General features: G+C 45.8%; 1 protein-coding gene across 1 annotated transcript in view; it reads right to left on the bottom strand.

Annotated features, from left to right (window-relative positions):
• Nucleotides 1-14498, bottom strand: part of LOC110301224 (protein Cryzl2-like) — a 31977-nt gene extending 17479 nt beyond the window's left edge. The window contains 9 exon segments of the mRNA XM_029482961.2: nt 790-1018; nt 2408-2589; nt 6171-6252; nt 7602-7711; nt 8395-8460; nt 8953-9011; nt 11298-11394; nt 14151-14259; nt 14346-14498. Coding sequence (XP_029338821.1) covers nt 790-1018; nt 2408-2589; nt 6171-6252; nt 7602-7711; nt 8395-8460; nt 8953-9011; nt 11298-11394; nt 14151-14259; nt 14346-14395 — 984 coding nt within the window. The 5' untranslated portion in view covers nt 14396-14498.
• Nucleotides 14499-14731: the final 233 nt, after the last annotated feature.

The following is a 14731-nucleotide window of genomic DNA, read 5'->3' as shown; positions in this document are numbered from 1 at the left end:
GGACAGTGAAAGAGCCTAACCTCCGAGAATACACATTTGAACAGGACATGGCCTTCATCACTGACTATAACTACCAAACAGGTTGGTTTGGGGGTTGTTGGTTTGGTTTGGTTTGGTTTTGTTAACATTAAACCGCATTAAGGAAAAAAATGTCCTTAGAGAAAGAGAAAGGCAGGCGTCCCAGGAAAGGCCTGGGACTCGCATTCACAGCCAAGCTGCCTATGAATGCATGCAGTTCTGCTGGGGAGGAAGTCTAAGCCACAATTATGAGACTGCGGGGGAATGAAAGCAGGGAGTGAATAAGCAGCAGAATTAACTACAATGACTAATGGATGGATACGTGTCTTCTGACACCCAGCACAACTCCTGCTCTGGTCACAGTATCGCGCTCGGATCATCCGGCTATACTTTGAGACATCTGTATTTGAAAACCAAAGGTCAGGTCAAGTGCTTCCTTCTTGAGACGCTGTGTTGCAAAGTTCAAGGTTCAAAATGACACATGTAAATTATTTTCTAGTGCACTGTTAACTTCCCTCCCTCTGAATCTCCAGTGATTGACAGAGCCCTCAAATTCAGCTTAATCCCACATCCATGTTGAAAGCCAGGAGAATGGCGGGGATTTGGACACACTGAAGCCCGTGACACTCTACATCCCAACACTCAGGATAGCATCCTTACCTTTTTAGTCCACCAAAAGAGGGTTTATGGGACTCAGAGATAAGGCTGCCAGATTTGACAGGGATAATTTCCCAGCCTGCTCTCCCCCCCATTCCTTCCGCGCCGTCTCACCTTCTCCAGCTTAAACACAGCACCTGTATGGGGGTGGATGAGCCCTTGCTGGCAGTACTGCATGGCTGTGGACATGCTCTTGGAAAACACTGCAAAGTCCTGGTGTTGGTAGCGACCCCAGTACAGTCCCATGGCGGAGATGTTCTTCAGGAGCAACAGGTTGCTGGGCACAGACGCAATGTTTCCTCCAGCGAATCCCAACACCACGATCCTGCCCTCCCACGCCAGGCTGACGGCAAGGAGGAGACAGAAAAGGTTTTCGGACAGGGTGCTTTAGAATCAAGGCTGACTTCAAGTGTGGAAGGATACTGGGTATCAACCAATGGCACTCCATGGGTTGTATGTCAAGACAAGTCAGCTTGGACCTCGGGCAGTAGGGAATAAGGCAGCTGATGGGATATGAGGGATAAGGAGTCACTTTAAACAAGGGCACTTTAGGACTCCTTAAGGCATGGGGCTTCTTTAGAGAATTCCGAATAATCTACAAAACCTCCTGAGGTTTCTGTGCAGCCCATTGTGAAAAGTGCCAGAGAGCACACCACACGTGGGTCATAACCAATGGCTTCCCACGGGGCTTTGCACAGAAAGGAAGTGAGAAGCTGTTTACAAAACACAGTTATCCGGGATGCAAGATGGAAGGCACAAGAGTGGGTCCACTTGGTCTCTGCTTCCTCCTCTGTTTCTCCTCTGCGCTTAGGACCAGCAAGTGACACCAGTGTCCAGACACCTGCCTCCCAGCTCAGGGGTCCCTGCTGCATTCTATCCAAGACTAACTGCATTCCTTCTGTGGGCTGGCAGCTCTTGCTGCTCTGGTTTTTCTACTTCAAAATGAGATAAATTACAAAGCACAGATGTGAAAAATGAAAGCAGGCCTGGTGGGGTGACTCATGCATGCTTATCAACTAAGTACTCAGGAGGTACTGGGATCAGAAGTTCGAGGCCAGCCTTGGCTACAGAGGGAGCTTAAGGACAGCATAGCACATACTTTGTCTTAAGAAACCAAGGAGGAAAGGGAAGGGGGATGGAGAAAGAGCAGACAGGAACAATGCTCTCAGAGATCACCAGAAGCCCTGAGTGAAATATAGAGACTATAAGATAGAATAGTCCTACCAAGTCTCTAGTGACACATAGTTAATCAGACAAACTAAGGAAGCACACAGCTCCTGCGGGACCAGCGCCATCAAAAGAGCTTGTACCTTGGTGCATAGTCAGCTGGGGAAGGAGGAACTACCATCACAGAAATCTTAGCATCTGAACAAAGATCACCCCAGGACCCCACACCCCCACATATTTAAAGCAGCCTAGTGGGGAACCAAAGAGCTAGATTTAACACATGGATAATTTCTAAAGTCTCCAGCGTTGCCAACTGGAGAGTCTGGAGTCATTTTTTGAATATTTTCCAGTTGGGTATTTTGTTTTTACTATATTTAAGCATTTCCTGATTTTCTCTGCTTCTGTTCCTTGTCACCCGCCCACTCAGCTATTCTCGTTGACGCTGATGCCTACAGGAGATGTGAGCAGCAAAGACAGAGAGAGTTAGAGATGCAGGGAGTTAGAGCTTCAGGGAGCTTGTGTGGAGCCCCAGCTCTAACCATTCTGGACAGAGCAGTACCCGCACCTGCGAAGAGACTCCAGGAAGACATCTCCTCCCACCATGTCAATGGCTAAGTTGACCCCACCGCTGCCGGCCAGCTTCTTCACTGCATCCTTCAGGCTGCCCTGGCTGTAGTTCACACTGGACTGTGCTCCCCTCTACACTGCTAGCTTGCACTTCTCGTCACTTCCAGTAGCAGCTATGACCTGAGTGAAAAACATAAGGTTTCCAATGAACCAAGTCGTGATGTAGGAGGGACACATCCCACCAACCACCATGCCATGAGCATCCACCACGAGCCACACTGTAAGAATACAAGCTAGGCATCACACTTGGAGTCAAGAATGCAAGATGTGTGTGGCAGGGAAGGAGACAGGCTTCACAAGCACAAACCAGAGATATCTAGTCTAGATCTTGAAGACTAGAAAAGGCTTCCCTGTGCGTGGATATAGGCTAGGGGGAAATTCCTGATGTCAGATAGACCAGGGTTCAAATCCTGGCCCTTCTACTCACCAGCTGCATCTCACTGTGGTAACAAAAGTTAAGTAAATTATACAAGGAAGACCACACAGTTGAGACTCAAATCCAAATAGCTCAGTTAATCCAAGCTCCACACACTTAACCTCTTCATGGCCAGACAGTAGCCCTGGGTCTCAGCTACCCCCTTCTAAAGTGAAGTGGAACACTGACTACAAGGTTCCATAGATGTTGGGGGATAGTGTTGGATAAGTTGCAGCTGTTGTCAGACATATGCAATGGCTTATTCTACTTAAATGTCAGAGGAACATCACAGGAAGGCATAATAACTGCCACTCCATTAGATTAAGCAGCTGAGCCAGGGTCACCCCAAGTAGTAGGTGGCAAAACAGCGCTCAAAGCCAGTAGCATCACCTAGGTGCATGTGTGCCTGACTTTTCTCCTCTGTTTTCCTTGGGGAAAACCATGCCCTCAGGCCCAAGGCACATGACACAGATGGGTGGCAAGTTCAAGACCTGGAAAGTTTCAAAGCTGCAAGCACTGAAGCATCCCCTAGAGTTGTCTTGTCAGTGAGAACACCCACCACAAAGTCTGAGATGACATTCAGAACCTGCGCTCTGAAGGCAGTTTTGGTTTTACTGATAGTTGGGGGCCTTTTCTTGTTGTCTTGCGGAGGGTCGCTTGTGTAGTTTCTTTGGGACAGGATATTGCTATGCCGTGCGGGCTAGCCTCTAGCTTCCTGTTCTCCTTCCCCAGCCTTCTGATGCTTAGAATAACAGGAGAATATTATATCCCACCCTGGAGATAAAGAAGCTTAATTTTCTTTCCTTTTTTTGTTTGCTTTTTTATGGTGCTGAGAACTGAACCCAGGGCCTTGCACATGCCAATCAACTACTCTACCGCTAAGTCGTGCCTGCTAAGCCATGCCTGTGTTTTTACTACAACCTGTCTCACAAGCACAGCTATGGAACTATATCTATCTTTACAGCTCTCAAAAGACTTTCAAATTTAAGTACTGCCAAGTGTAGATGTTTGGATAAGGGATATTCAACCTGCACTGCCCAAGAGTCTGACCCGTGAAATGCAGTGCAGAGCCAGTCACAGTGGTATGTGCCTATAAATCCATCTTTCTACAAGGCTGAAGAGAGAGAATGAGGAGATTAAAAGCAGCCTAGGCAATGGAGTAAGACCCAGCCTCATTACTATTACCTCATCCTACTGACCATTTTCAAACGATTTGTAAACTCATTTCAGCATTACTATGTACATGTGATGGCTAAATTCTCTTTGAGTTAAATATACTTGCTTCTTTGTTAATTGGTTTATTTAAATCTTTGGAGTGTTAAAACAGCTGTATTCAGCTACTGAAGAACACCAGTGTCCATAACAGATCTCAACTCACCCATAACTATTTGGAACTGAAAGCTACGTTCAAATGCTCACTAGTACACCCCTTAAAACAGCCTAGTTTACTGAGGGCTGTTCCCACATAGGGCCATGGTCAGCAGACAACAGACTAGGACCAAGTACCTGACCCCATGCACAGACTGTCACCAGGTCTCTGCAAGACCTCTGGTGAATTGCTTTCTCTCTCGCTGCTTTACTTTCTTGATCTGTGAAGTAGAGACAATAAACACTTAGAGGGCTCATCTCCCAGGGACAGTGTGAGGGTAAGGTTTGGATAATTGCTTTGGAGCCACTCTGGAAGCAGTACGCAACACTGTGCAGAGAAGGTGTGACCAAATGACTTTTGCCGAATAGGGGACATGGGGGCATTTTCAACTTTTATTTTTGTTGACTTATATTTAAGAGACTTTTTGCTTCAAAAGAAGTTTTAGCTCAGATAAATTTTAATATCTGAGTTTGAAAATCTGAAACAAATTTTCTATTTAATCTCTTAGAAATAAATAGTATAAATTTACCTTCTTAAAAAAAAGATAACTAGACATGAAGACTGATTATGATCTCACTCCCTGAGAGCTAAACGTCCGTCCTGATAACATGAAATGTGTTAGTATTCCACAAGAAACCTCCTAGCCCCTGAAGTCACTCTCAAACCTCACATCTCCTTCCCCAAGGAAACTAAGGTGAGAGAGGAGAGGCCAATCCCACATCATCAACTTCTATTTCTAGGTGCTGTCCCTCCATCCCAGCCCCACGCACCACAGGAACTTTGCACTCAATATGGCCAAAACAGCTCTCCTTGTCCGCCCGAGCTCTCAGCCTCAATAAATGGCAATTCCGAAAGTTAATTTTGTTCCTTCCCACTCAGCATCTAACAATAGCAGGACTTGTTAAGAGACGCGTACTGACACACCATACCTCTGATAGGCACATAGCACATAGCATCTCAATATTGCCAGCAGCTCTAGGGAAGCAACATTTTACAAAGGCGATGGAAGCTTTGAGCTGGAAGCAGAACTGGGATGTGATCCTCCATCTTGAACCTTTAAGGCTTTCCTCTGACTTGTCAGATGTTCTTCCTCTGACCCCTGCAGCTCCAGAGATGCCCCTGTAAAGGCTTGGCTCATCTTCCATCCATTTATTTAGCCATTTATCACTTGATTCAGAAAATATCTCAAGTATATTTTATGTTCCAGTTACCATGGTGGATGCTGGGACTAGTCATGAGCTATGCAGACACTCCTCTTGCCTTCGTGACAATGACAATGCAGGAAGAGAGACAGTGACCCACAGTGACCCAAATAAGGAGCAATCACACAATGAGGCACTAAGAAATAGACGCATAGGGTGTTATGAGGTCACATGTAAGAATGCAGGGAGAGGAGACTGACCTAGCCTGAGGACAGAGATGCCTGAAAAGGTGACATGAGTTTAAATCTAAATCAGAGCACGGCAGGTAGAGAAAAGAGCATGTGCCAAGGTGGGAGGCAGCCCTTGCCAGATTCCACTATCTGAAGAGCCAAGCCATACCCTGTAAGGTCTCCTTTTAGTAGGCAAGCAGGCAGACGGCAAGACGATACTCCAAGTACTGTATGCCCCCAATGCCCTTCCCATGATACTTGATGAGTGAACCCATATATTTTATGCCTAAACACTGGAGTTAGTTTTTTTTTTTTTTTTTTTTTTTTTTTAAAGATTTATTTATTTATTATATGTAAGTACACTGTAGCTGTCTTCAGACATTCCAGAAGAGGGCGCCAGATCTCGTTGCGGATGGTTGTGAGCCACCATGTGGTTGCTGGGATTTGAACTCTGGACCTTCGGAAGAGCAGTCGGGTGCTCTTACCCACTGAGCCATCTCACCAGCCCGGAGTTAGTTTTTAATAGAGATTCTACAGGCAAATACCTTGGCGTGGAACACATTTGTCGCCACATCTATCACTGCGAGGCCTGTGGCTCCAGCAGCTGCTGTCACTAAAACAGTTTCTCTGTGCCAAGGAAAGAGACATGTTACTGCAGAAACCTTCAAAGCTCACCCAGGGTTAAGATTCCAGGGACACAGACTAGTACATTTGACAGCAAGAACAGTAGAGACTCTTTCATTCAAACCTTCACGTGAATCCATTGTCCAGGTAGGACATACATAAGACTTCTAGGTCAGGGCTAATCTAGTCCGGTTTTAGAGCCTTCCTAAGAAGAAGGTTTCTCAAGCCTTCTAGATAGCCTCTCTCTCAAGGCAGTAGCAATGGTTCATCTGAGCAAGCATACCAATGCATGCTTCAGAAATTTTGCGCTCGAGCCATTTTCAGACTCAACACCACCTAATTTAAAAAGCCGGTAATCATGGAATAGCCACCATTCAAATGACACTACCAGTGGGGAGCAACTCTGAAAGCCAGATCTCTGAACAGATCAAGAGCCAGTTTCCCAAGTAAAGGGAAGATTTCAGAACTTTTACGTTTAAAACGCCCATAGCCAGGGAGTGGTAGTACACACCTTTAATCCCAGCACTTAAGAGGCACAGACAGGCAGATCTCTGTGAGTTCAATAATAGCCTGGTCTACAGAGTGAGTTCCACAGCAGCCAGGGTTACACAGAGAAATGCTGTCTCAGATGGACAGATAGATCAATCCTAGTTGGCATAACCAACCAAGCCTCACAGAAACACATAGTCTCTGTTAAGCCCACAGGGAGCTAGCTTAAATAAACCAGCCTCCACCTACTGCTGATAGTACACGCCTATAATCCCAGCACTCAGACAGCTAAGATTGAAGCTCTTGAGTTTGAAGTTCACCTGAACTATATAAGTTGTCCTAGGCTAACCTGAGCTACATAGCAAGACCCTGTCTCAAAACGTAAAATAAAATAAAGTAAAATAAAAATAAATCAAGTCTGTAAACTTGAAGTTGTCCTATGAATGAACCCCAAAGTGGTCAGATTCAAGAGAACTACTTTGCCAAAGCATTTAATGGCAAAAGGATGATCTATACCCAGTCTCCAGTATCCAAATTCATCTCTCTTTTGCCTTTCCTCAACCTAAAGGAACTTGAGCTGAAGAGAAGCACGGGAAAAGGCAAGAGAAAGGAATGAAAGAGGGGAAGGGAGCGGGGCACACTCTTATCTGTGATGGCTTTTGGCTCCTGTGGCTCTGACTGATATCTAACTCACTATGTAGCTGAGAATGGCCGTGGGTTCCTGATCCTCCTGCCTCTCTTTCCAAATGTTAGGAACACCAAGTGCATCACCAGGCTGGGCTTCAGGCAAGGTCCTGTCAGACATTTCTAATATCAGGAAAAAAAAAATGCCACCTAACCCTCTGCCCCTATACAATCCTTACCCAGGCTGGATGCGGGCCCGATGATCTACAGCCAAAATAGCAGTGCCATAAGATACTGGTAAGACTGCAGCATCTTGCAAAGAGACATTTTCTGGAATCCTCCACAGGGTCTGTACAAAGAAATAACAGCGATTGGCAGTAAACATGTGTAGCTGGATACACAAGCTGCCTAGCTAACCTTATGATTCGATTGGATGAGTAATTTGCAATGGGAAGCCCACGTCTATCATCACCTACTAAGGAGTGCAAGTCTGGACCAAGTAAGCCAAGGTAGGGTTTAGGACCTGGGTGTGTCAGACTTCAAACCCATAAGGCTGGCATCTGCTCAAAAAGGAACCAATTGATGGAGAATAGGCTCTAGGTTATTATGTAAAATGTATCCCAGTAAAGTTGGATGGGTTCCATATAACATGCCCCACTAGGGGGCACCATTCACATCCTGCTCAACCCAGCTCAGACCATTTTCACAAGCTTTACAGGAAAATATGTCCATGATATCCAATTCCATGTGCTAGACCAGTTTTTCAACCATAACTCACTAAATATGGTCCAAATGGATAGCCAACAAAGGAACAAAAGGCACTCTACACAAACAAAACTCTGTGCAAGGGCCGTCAAGAAAGTTAGCATTTGAAGGGAAAAAAAAAAACCTGCTTGGTCAAGAAACTCGATGAAATGAAACAAACGCAAATGGAGGAGAGAACGGTGCGAGAAAGAGAGACAAGGAAACCAGAGAGAACAGTGGAGAAAAAGAAATGCCCATGTGTCCATCCGTGCCAAGAGTCAGAGATACCTTCTGGTCCGTGATGCACTGCTCAGCCATAGCATGAAAGTTACTCACTCCAATAACTCGATCTCCCTGGAGGGAAGAGAACATATGTTCAAATGCATGACCTTGTATTCCAAAGCACACATCTCTGGCCTATAAGACACAGCTTGGCCTTAATATCTATTCAGAGTTCATTTCAGGTTTAAAACCAAACCAGCGATTTTCTCAATAGCTAGCAGGCTACCAAGCCAATAGAAGCACATTTTTACAACAAGCAAGCCAAGGAAGGAAAAGTTAGAAGGAATCAGAATGCCTGTGACTACTTTCAAGAGATTCAAACTCAAAAATCCTTTATTGTTTCAGTAACTGAAGACCAAGTGTTGTCTTATATTCATAATAAAGAGCTTAATAAGGCCAGGAACTTCCACCAAGACCTCCCCCACCTCCTCGTTCAGAATTCATTCTTTCTCTCCTGACTTGGTCACATGGCGAAGGCCAAGAGAAGCTAGACTTTCTAGGTATAAACAAGATTAGCACATCTCTCACAACTACACACGCATTCTGGTGTTTTCTCCAATTTACCTTTTTCACAGTGCTGACATCTGTTCCTGTCTCTAAGACAACCCCAGAAAACTCCATTCCTAAAACATTGAAAGATTAGGTTACTAATTGGGCTGTGGCGACACACACCTTTCATCTCAGCACGCAGGAGCTCCAGGCCAGCCAGGTAACAGAGCTAGTTCCAGGATGGCAAGGGCTACAGAGAGAAAGCCCATCTCAAACAAACTAACAAAAAAAAAAAACAAAAAAAACCTGGGTAGCAGTTGAGAACACTGACTGCTCTTCCAGAGGTCCCGGGTTCAATTCCCAGCAACCACATGGTGGTTACAACCATCTGAAATGGATCCAATGGCCTCTTCTGGTGTGTCTAAAGACAGCTACAGTGTACTCATAGACATAAAATAAATAGATAAATCTTTAAAACAAAAAAACAAAAGAAAGAAAGGAAAAATGTGGGTTATCTTTGGAGCCACCTCCTCCTTTTGAGCTGTTACCTTCTCAATGCCCATCATTTTAACTAAGCGTAAAAGGTGGTACTCAAAAACCCAGCACAATGAGCGTAAGACTTCATGATCACAACACATCAGTTATAGTTGTTCCAACTCTTAACCTACATCATTTCAAGAAGATGCAAAAGCACAGAGACTCGCTGGGGCACAGGTACTTCTGACCCTGACCACTGGGCCATGGGGTTCCTATGACAACCCCAACTACCATGATCACCAGATGATATTTATCTGCTGCCATGTGTCCTTTGCTGACCTGTGAAGAGGTCCTCAAGGACATGGCCTGTGTTTCTGCAGGCAATGCTCAGTTCAACAGGATGGATTAGTGTCATCTGCCCTTTCTTTGTCCACCTCTGCAATTTATGAACCTCTCGAATTTATGAATAGTTTACTTGCTCTGTCAAGGGAATAACTTAATTGTGACATCTTCCACTGGTCTAGTCTCTCAGCAAACACAGAAAGAAGGAACTGGGTCCTAGTATTAACACACAACCATAAATCCCAAACATAACAGCTCTGTTGTAATCATGCAATCACTATAATCTTTATATTTATCCCTATAAAATATTCATGTACTATAAACATACTAAGCTCTACTTAAATCTCCTTAAATAAACTTCAACAACAAAAATCCATGCACTTAAAGTCTAAAAATAGTTGGGGGTGGGGGGTGGGGAGGTGGCTCATGCCTTTAAACCCAGCACTTGGGAGGTAGAGATGGGCAGATCTCTGTGAATTCAAGGCCAGCCTGGTTTACAGAGTGAGTTCCAGGACAGTCAGGACTACACAGAGAAACCTGCCTTGAAAAAAACAAAAATGGTCTAAAAGTAACCAGACAGAGCACAGTAAAATTCAGACAGTGAGCTACTAAGACATGGCTAAACTTTTTCCTCCTCTTCTTCCTTTTGGGCCTTCTACGTTAAGCTTCTTTAGGTCTATGCCAATAAGGCTACAGATTGTAGCTGCAAGCATGTTCGAGATCCTTCAGAGAAAAACTGTAACTGAGTCAACACTAAGAAGGCAAAGGACCGACTAGGGTTAACAGAAAAGAATTCTGGAGAACACAACACTATGTAAACAGTTGCCCATTTATTCATTTTAAAGTAGTTAGTGAATGTCCTCGTTAGTACTGGCTGTCAACTTGACACAGCCCAGAAGTATCTGAGGGAGTCTCAATTATGGGGTTGCCTCAGTCAGATTGGCCTGTGGGCATGTCTGTGGGGCATTTTCTTGATTGCTAATTGATGTAGAATGGTCCAGCCCACTGGGAGTGGTACCATCTCTGGGCAGATGGGCCTGGGCAATTCCTCCATGGTTTCTGCTTCAGTTCCTGATAGAAGTGTAAGCCAAATAAACCCTTTCCTTCCCAAGTTGATTCTGGTCAGAGTGGTTTATCCCAGCAACAGAAAATCTAACTAGACCACTGAGTGTCATCTATGGATTGGTATAATGCTAAGCTGGGGACACAATAGGCCTATAGGGAGAGTCATGAGGTAGTTACTTTAACAATGATGGTGGGGCTGGTGAGATGGCTCAGTGGGTAAGAGCACCCGACGGCTCTTCCGAAGGTCCAGAGTTCAAATCCCAGCAACCACATGGTGGCTCACAACCATCTGTAACGAGACCTGGCGCCCTCTTCTGGAGTGTCTGAAGACAGCTGCAGTGTACTTACATATAATCAATAAATAAATCTTAAAAAAAAAAACAAAACAATGATGGTGACATAAATAACAGAAACCTCACTGGTCAAGCCTGGCAGAGAGTGGGGAGTAGTGTCTGAGAAGATGGGTGTGGCTCTGAAGACTCTCAGAGTTCTTCTTTTCCTGAAGTAGCAGTCACTTGGCTCCCCCCCGTACTCACCTGGTGTAAAGGGAAGAGGAGGCTTTTCCTGATACTGACCACGACAGGCCAAAATATCAGCAAAGTTAACGCCACAGAAATGAACATCAACTCTGACCTGCATAAGAAACACAGCACAACAAAGCAGCATTGTACGCCCTAGAGACAATGTTCATTCAATAATAATGCATTCCAAAAGGGCCACTGAACGAATGACAGCCATATGCCAGACAAGGAACCATAAGCCAGATTATCAGGAGGCAAATGGACTAAGTTTCTGCCATTGTGGACCTATAAGTATAGCAGAAACGGCACCAACTAAATAATAATAAAGCTAAGCCGGGCGTGGTGGCGCACGCCTTTAATCCCAGCACTTGGGAGGCAGAGGCAGGCGAATTTCTGAGTTCAAGGCTAGCCTGGTTTACAGAGTGAGTTCCAGGACAGCCAGGGCTACACAGAGAAACCCTGTCTTGAAAAAAACCAAACCAAAACAAACAAAAAAACAAAACAAATAAAGCTAACAAAGCCATATGTTGTTGAGTCAGAATCTCACTATGTAGTCCATGCTGGCCTCTTAAAATTATAAACCTGAACCACCATGCGTGGCTCATATGTGTTAAATTATAACCTAACATAAAGTCTTAAAGATAGGAGAAAACACATGATGAGGGTATGTGACCTCTTGAGGAATGCCAAGGAAAGCTAGGAAAGTAACCCTTGCACTAGTAAAAGCCAAGAGTTAATGATTCAAACGAGGAGGTGAACACTTGGTGCTTGGCACGGACAAAAGCAATGGCGTGTGCAGATGCCCTGCGTGAGGAACAAAAGAAAAACTAGCAAGTCTAGAACAGGAAGAGGAGAGAGAGACAAGGAGTGAGAGCTCCATACTACACTGAGATTTGTAGGTCTGAAGTGAGGAAGATCCTTTATACGAGGAACAACAGAATGCCACTAAGCAGGGACGGTGTCTGAGCAAAGGCAACTATGCTGGAACTTGAGTAGCTCAAACCCAGGAGGACAGCCCAGATCCCTGTCTTCTATGCTCTCGGCAAAGCCATCACTGAGGCAGAACTGCAACCACATGGCCAGCAGTTTCTCTAGAGCAGTGGTTTTCAACCTTCCTAATGCTGTGACCATTTAACACAGTTCCTCATGTGGTGATGACCCCCAACCATTAAATTATTTTCATTGCTACTTCATAACCGCAATTTGCTACTGTCATGAGTTGTAAGGTAAATGCTTGATATGCAAGATACCTGAGATGGGACCCCTGTGAAAGGGTCATCCAACCCCTAAAGGGGTCACAATCCATAGCTGAGAACCACTCCTCTAGACCTTTAGAGGAGCCAGTGAGTTTCAAAAGGTGGTTGGTCCTGGACCATCATCCCTGGCATCATCTGGGATTTGGTTAGAAATTCAAACTTCACCTTGTATTGGGGTGAAGTTTGCCTTTAATGACAGCACTGAGAAGACAGAGATGGGCAGATTTCTATGAGTTCCAGGCCAGCTAGGGATACATAATGAGACTCTTGTCTAAAAAAAAAAAAGTAAGAAGTTCCAATGTTGAGGCCACACCCCATACTGACTCATACATGGGAAGGTAGGAGAGGCTCAGCAACTTGTCTGAACAGGCCCAGAGAACTCGGGTGCTCATCAGAGAATGCAGCCCACAAGGGTGGGGACCCCAAGAGGTGCCAGCTGGAATCCCAGATCAATTTGCTCTATGTGTTTACATTTACTGGAGAGGTGGCAGGTTGGTTAGAAGCCATTCTTTATCTATCAAAATCATTCATTTCCCAGTTCTTTAAGTATGTGCCACATGCCAGGGCCCGTTACAAACTCTAGGGATTTAAAGGCAAAGAAAAATAACATAAATACACTCTCAGAAGCTAGCTCCTTACAATGCAAACAGCAAAACTGAGAAGCCCATGCCTCCGCATCCAAAAACTGGAGTACTTATTGACTGGTGGATACCATGTCCACTGTCCTCAAGACACTCCACCTTGGTTTAAGAACAACTTAGCCAAGAGTAGGGAGGCATTTCTGCACTCCGGAGACTGACACAAGAAGACTGTAAGTTCAGTTCCAGCCTGGATGACATGGTGTCTCCAATACAGCACCGATTTCCCAGAAATGAATGACTCAAGCTGAGGGAAGTTGAATGGCTGTGATCATGCTCTCTTCCAATAATCTGTTTTAACCACAGGCCCCATTTGGGTGACCTTTACGACTGTAGCTGCATCTCTGCCTCTCATGAGCGACCCCTAACATGAAGATACTCTTGCATACTCCACCCTGTTTCAAATTGTCATTCTGTACTACATATGTGTCACACGCTGTCACCAAAGTGGTCAACAGGCAAGGCCAAGGTGACTTCCACATTTCCTGGCAGGAACCAAGACAGGAAAAGGATCTCATCCCAAATTACAGCAGGACATAAGAGGAGCCCAGGCTTGTATTCTCATGAGATAGATTGGGATGGGGGCAATGGTTTGGGGGACCCGTACATAATTTGATACTGACCCTGAAGAGGGGCTAAGCAAAGGATAAGGGTCCTTTTGTCTGTATTGTTATGTAAAGTCGTGTGTAAATCAGACACAGTTTCTAAGGCAACGGCTCGGGAGCTCTCCAAGAGGCCTATGCTTGAGATTTGAGGGGGGGGGGTGGGCTTTCTTGCCACTTCTGGCCTTTCCGTGAACCTTGAAAGGGCTTGACCTTCCAACCTTAAGTGGGTGCGCTCCAGCCTCTGGTAGCCCCCTAGGCTTGGGAACTAGGATTTTGACTGAAGCAGGAAGTCCACGAGTGCTGGGCCCAGAAAGTCAGAGGCTCTGAACTATACAAGGAGGCATCCCGGGGTCAAGCTTGTCACCCTACCTCCTGTGGCCCGACGGGGCGGGGAGCCACCTCTTGAATGGTCAGGGGCTGCTTCAACTCGGTGCAGAGTGCAGCTCGGTAGTGCCGGCTTTGGCCCTGCCAGGCTTGCCTGCAACAAAGAAAAGGGAGCTGGTTTTCTCAGCAGTACCCCTGGGGTCTGTAAGGGGGAACTCAGGGGAAGAGTCGGGCTTGCACCTGCAGAGCCACGCCGGAGGGAGGCAACGCGAACACAGCCTTGCTGCCATGGCCAGCTGAAGTCGCGAGGGGCGTGGCCAGCATATGGCAGGAAGAGCTCTGGGGAGAGCGGAAAGGCGTCCCAGGACGCGCCTGCTCCGACCGGGTGACCAGACCGGCAGGCGGAACTTCTTGTCTGTGCAGGGGACTGTCAGCCCCACCCCGCTTCTAGGGTTAGACCACACAGTGTGTGCAACCCTTGATCTCTTCGTTGGTTCTGGAAAGCAAAAAGGAAGCATGAGGGAAATGATTCGATCACCCCAGATTAAGAGTCTTTGAGTCAGGGTCTCATTAGGTAGCTCTCACTGTGTTGACCTAGAACATGTCATCTTCCTGCCTCTTGTTTC

This window comes from Mus caroli, unplaced genomic scaffold (genome assembly GCF_978045245.1).
Source record: "Mus caroli unplaced genomic scaffold, Mus_caroli_1 scaffold_1, whole genome shotgun sequence".
Taxonomy (NCBI): domain Eukaryota; kingdom Metazoa; phylum Chordata; class Mammalia; order Rodentia; family Muridae; genus Mus; species Mus caroli.
Note: the sequence above shows the minus strand (reverse complement) of the source record. Positions and strands in the feature narration are given on the sequence as shown.